Raw genomic sequence first — 5425 nt, 5'->3', positions numbered from 1 at the left:
AAAACTTGTGTTTCTTTACATGGAATTGCATTTCCCTATATCTAGGAAACGAACCAAACAGCCCCTTAATGTAACAAAATAAAATCAGTTGCCACCAAAGTTTTCCAGGTAGAAACCATTACAATAACATAGAACCCTTTACAAAATATATTCAAAAAGTATTTGGGTTCAACACTCCTCTTCAAGCTTGCATTTGAATGTATCAGAGAGTATAGGAAATATAGAAACAATAAAGAATGAAATCATATTTTTGTAAATAGAGGACTACAGTATGGGAGAAGATCAGAAGGTCATGAGATTGCACGCGATCAAATGAGACCAACGCGACTACACCCGAGAAAGCACAGGTTGGCAAGGTTTCCATGATAAAGGTTTGAAGGATAATCGAGCTACTAGAACGGCTGAGATTTCTGATGAAGTCCCATCCTTTTTTCTCGAAATTAAAAAAAAAGAAGAGAGAAAACAAAAGGTTGAAGGAACTAAGTGTAAGAAGATAAAGTTGATGGAATTGCATAAATAAAACTGAGCTCAAAGAAATGGCAGGTGTAAGAGACCGATGATATTATATGGTGACGAGGATGTCAGGCAAAACTGCAAACAAGAAAAGGAGGCCGAAAAAGCTGCATGAACAAAGTGGCCGGATGCGTGCAACATGACTACATGTGAAGAGAGGGAGGCAATTAATGCAGGTTGCGATCTTTTTTTTATGAGCCTTCGCTGGAGAACATTGGTTGAAAATATCAACGATGCAAGAGAGATCGAGAATAACGATAGTGATTCTTGAGTACTACTAGCGACACAAAGTTTCCAAGGTGGGAAAGCACAGAAGTAACGTATAACCTTGGATGTAATCAAATAGAATAAGTTGTAATCACATATCCCCAAATAATAGGAACGTCTACAATAGAGATACAACCGGTTACAGCAAATATTCAAAAATACTTGAATTCGTGGACAAATTAGCTACATAATTGAGTTGATCAGGATAGTGAGTGATAGACGTGTCTTCTAGAAACAATTACACTTCAAGATTTCACCACCTGGTAAAAGTGCCGATCGAAGGGTAAATTTGGGAAGATAAAAGACAAATCAATTCTAAAACACCATCTAATTGGTGGAATAATTCATTGATGTATGTAGCCTACTCTACTTGGTGGAAACTGGAGTGTAGACACCTGCAGTCAATGGTTCAGAAAAAACCTCCCTCGGACTCATACTTAGAGATGCAATAGTTTAAATTTGGAAGGCTGACCTCGATTATTTATGAATCGATACTCATATAAGGGAAAACACAAAAATTGCACTCTTCCGACTTTAAATTTAGCATGGACTTGACTACTTCTGTTAGCTGTTGAAGAGTATTATTTTAGGTTCAAAATTAATTTGGTATTGTTGTTACTAATTTAATATATAAAACATACATTCATAAATTTGTTTCTGTTTTGATCTTAGTGGTCAAAGACCAGCATAGGTAGGAGAATCTATTTTTTGTGATGTACAAAATATGGTCAATGTGGAGGATAACCTATCACCTTCTGTTATTTCGGTGCTTATCAACTTCTGCCTAACTAATCATATATATATGACCCTATGTTTTGCTGGTCAACATTGCTCACCCTGTCATGGTTGCAGTGTACGATGTGTGTTATGATAGCTTTATGCTATACTTTAATTTGTGTAAATCCTGATCAAATATACATTTAGGAGCTCACATTTTCAATAAACAAGCATTTACTATATATTTAATGAACAATCATGATTTGTCATGAATGATAGTCAACAGTATGGTGATTTTTGAATAATATGATGATATTTTACAGTTATATCTATAACGGTCCGGTAATTCTCAATAAAAAATCGACATCGCTACGTGAATCTAGGGTTCAACATATAAAAAGGATCCTCAACCTACAGCTGAGTATATAAAACTATAGCCCTCAACATCAACGTGACATCTAGGTTTCCGTATAGTGGCGGGATTCTTTGACAATATGCAAAATGAATGTGTAAGTATTCTAAATAAAATTATAAATTTAAATGAGATCATGTTGGTTACTGGCTATTATGACGTACCGCACGCGCTCCCAGTGGTGCTGCCGTCAGGGCAAAAGCACGCCGGCCTTCCTGGCACATCAGCATCACGCCCGCAGACGCCACTTGAATCTTCACACGCTTTACACCATCCGTCACCAACCATCCAGTTCAAATCGAACCCGTTTTGCAGTACACCCAAGAAATCCAGCCTTCCTTTGGCCAGCGGCTCCGCATCGCCATCAAACATCGGAATCTGCACGATCATACCACAGTTCTTCGACATCTCGGCCAACTGTGGTGGAGGATCTTGCGGCAGTCTATAATATGAGTTGTACATACTCTTAGTAGTGTTGTCACTCCCAGGACAGGTAACACTTCTGAGATTGAATCGAGAGGTTTCATTCGTGCAGTTGAAGAATAGAGTCATGATGATATCATAGTCGGTGTAGTTGAAGAGCGAGTGGTCAACTGTTATGTTGCTGAAAGAACGAGGGCAGGTTTCACCCAAAGAGTTGGAGTTTACGAGGGAGATGACTCGATCGTCGTAGTAAATGCCCTTGACTTTGTACTCCCTGCCGGAGATTTCCATTGTCAACATGGAGTGTTTTGTGTTGTTGTCCTTGCAGGTGAGTTCGAAGGCCGGATGGCCACAGTAGTTGGGCATGCCCGGAACACGGTATGGGTAGGAAATGTTGCAGTCATGGCCACCACAAAGGTATGAGCTTGGTTTGCAGTCTGAGAGCTTAGAAGAAGTAGAAGTAGAAAAGGAAGCAAATAACTCTAGAAGAGAGAGCAAGAGAAAGAGGGAGATCATGTGATTTCTCATAGTTGCTGTTAATAAGGAGCTCATTTACCAGAGGGATAATATAGACAGATATTTGATTGGGAAAAGTATTGATCAAATTAAGAATGTGGGCAGAATGTGAATGGTTCAAACTTCTAAAGAACCTGAGGAGACCAAAATGCCTCTTGAAAAAGGCAGGTATGATGTTAACGATGGTGACTAGTTAACGATTTTGTTTGTCGGATTCACCAAACTGTACATTCTCCGGTCCATTGACTGAGAGAAAGATGCATTGTTTTGACTTGGTAACTTACTTATTAGTAAAAAAAAAAGAATATTGTGTCTGAGAAAAATTGCATGATATACCCTGAGGTTTAGGTAATAACCTGTAGGTTATTGCCTACCAAACTGTTAGAGTATAAAACTATATCCCTCAATCTTTACGACAACTTTAAAATTTTGGTGTAGTGGCGGGGTCGTTTGAGATGATATCAGAGCAACCTAGATTTGGATCCCACTAACCACGAATTTAACGTGAATTTTAGAAAACTGACACCACTGCATAATCCATGTTTCAGAAACTAACTTGTGGGTTGTTTGACGCGAACTAATACCATCATCGAAATAGGCCTTACCATTATTCAGACATCCATCTAATTGGAAATAATCATCCATCTATTGACTCTTGCATGTATCACAACAATCACCCATCACCAAAAGCCAATCAATCCCTATCTAAGCTTCAAAATTAAAGCCCATCATTTTACAGAAATCATCGCATAAGTAATATAAGTTAAAAGCCAACATACCTGTTGGCGCAATGCCTGAACTCGCACCGCAGGTGATTCCGGTATCGTTTCCATCAGGACAGAAGCAGGTTCCGTCCCCCGGAGAGTTGGGATTGTATCCGCAGACCCCACCGGATCCTTCACACCCATTGCACCATCCAGCGCCGACTGTCCAACTCAAATCAAACCCCTTTTCAATTGCTTCCTCAATTTCAATCACTCCTTTGACAAGCTCCTCGGTCACACTCTTGAGTATCGGAATCTGCACAATTGACCTGCACTTTTTCAGCAGTATCGGAATCTTGTCCGTGATAAGAGGTGGGAATCCCAAGCATGGCATATTCTCCACGCACGCGATGAAAAAGAGATTTGATGGCAAGCCCATTAACGAGGGGCAGTTGAAGTGTACTGTCAAGTTGGCATCAGAGCTTTTGTAGTTCAAAACGTCGAAATCTATTGTTACGTTGGTGAAGTCGGGAGGATAGGGTATGTTGCCGGAAATTGGAACAGAGACGTGGAAGACACGATCATTGTAGTCGATGTCTTGCACCTCGTACTGATCTCTGTCGAGTTCAATTGCGAGAGTGGTGTTGTTGATGCAAGTGAGTTCAAATTTGGGGTGGCCACAATAGTTGGGGTTGCCTTTAGTTCGGAAAGGGTAGGAGATGTTGTAACTGCTCTCGCCGCAAGTGTAGTTCATCGGAGCACAGTCGAGATATTTTCTGTTGGTAGTTAGGGAGGCAGAAACTGAGAGGAGAAAGGGAGAAAGTAGGTAAAAAATTGGGCATCTCACGTTGATTTTCCGAAACATTTGTTAGAGCCTTAGAGGGCGCACAAAGTTGAGGAGAAGAGGATATTAGGGAAGGGTGGGTGATTGGTCGAGAGAAGCAGAGGATGTCAAACTAAGATTTGGTCGAACAGAAAACAAGTGAGAAGTCACATCTGCTGATTAGCGCAAGGTATTAGTTAAAGCTAAGAGAAGACTAAAAATTTGCATGTATAATAATATTAACAAGAAGTTTGAATGTGTTTGTTAAACTCCTTTCTCTGTGATGACTCTAGTTCATGTCTAATCTGGTACAAATGGAAAGGCTAGTGCTCTAAAGTTAAAAGTGAGGGAAAAAGTGTGATTTTTGTTTTGGCTAATGAACTAAACTACTTTTAATATATGTTCAAGTTATGTAGCGTACCAGGCTTAAAACCATTGGATGAATCATAGACTTAAAGCTTCATTGTCTACGTCTTGAAAGGAAGCCAAGCATTTCAATGATTTATCAAATGAAGGTCAAAACTCAATTGAATCCTTGGCTACGAATGATCTGTGGAAGGTTCAGTTGAAAGTTCAAAGTCTTGCACTTTCTCATTCTTAGACAGATTTCTAATGTAAGTATATTTAAGCTTCACTACAAACTTAGCTAAACCTACTCCTCGTTCAAATTGTCATCGTATTAGAGCATCCTTTGGTCTGTTGAGATTCTCTTATCATTGATATAAATTGTAAGCTACAGTTTTAAGATAAAGACTATCGTTTTTCAATAGTTTTTCCCCCATTAACAACTTCTAGCCAAAATTTATCTTTTCTGCACTTGAATCAATGTGTTGGGAAATTCAAGCTACTCGACCACCTGTCAAATATGAACCCTCCTGCGGAATTTGCCCTACCGGATCTTGTGTTAAGACAATAGAAAGAAGAAATCACAGCAAATTAAAAATTACAAGAAAAAAGAGAACACCGAGTTTTAACAAGGTTCGGCAACTTGCCTTCGTCCTCGGGAGCCACACAAATAATTTCCTTTTTATCAAAGAATATTACAAGCTA

The 5425-nt window shown here is 39.3% G+C and overlaps 2 protein-coding genes across 2 annotated transcripts; both read right to left on the bottom strand.

Moving 5' to 3' along the window:
• LOC109840934 (LEAF RUST 10 DISEASE-RESISTANCE LOCUS RECEPTOR-LIKE PROTEIN KINASE-like 1.2) lies at positions 2063–2942 on the bottom strand. Its single transcript, XM_020409770.1, has one exon. The coding sequence runs from the start codon at positions 2882–2884 to the stop codon at positions 2063–2065; it is 822 nt and encodes a 273-aa protein (XP_020265359.1). The 5' UTR covers positions 2885–2942.
• Positions 3554–4306, bottom strand: LOC109840924 (LEAF RUST 10 DISEASE-RESISTANCE LOCUS RECEPTOR-LIKE PROTEIN KINASE-like 1.2). Its single transcript, XM_020409760.1, has one exon. The coding sequence runs from the start codon at positions 4304–4306 to the stop codon at positions 3554–3556; it is 753 nt and encodes a 250-aa protein (XP_020265349.1).

This window comes from Asparagus officinalis, chromosome 1 (genome assembly GCF_001876935.1).
Source record: "Asparagus officinalis chromosome 1, Aspof.V1, whole genome shotgun sequence".
In the NCBI taxonomy this organism is placed as follows: Eukaryota; Viridiplantae; Streptophyta; class Magnoliopsida; order Asparagales; family Asparagaceae; genus Asparagus; species Asparagus officinalis.
This window is presented reverse-complemented; position numbering and strand designations above follow the sequence as displayed.

What these genes read in the sequence shown, in the direction of transcription:
- LOC109840924 (XM_020409760.1), bottom strand. Translation starts at nt 4,306, where the DNA reads ATGAACTACACTTGCGGCGAGAGCAGTTACAACATCTCCTACCCTTTC.
- LOC109840934 (XM_020409770.1), bottom strand. Translation starts at nt 2,884, where the DNA reads ATGAGCTCCTTATTAACAGCAACTATGAGAAATCACATGATCTCCCTC.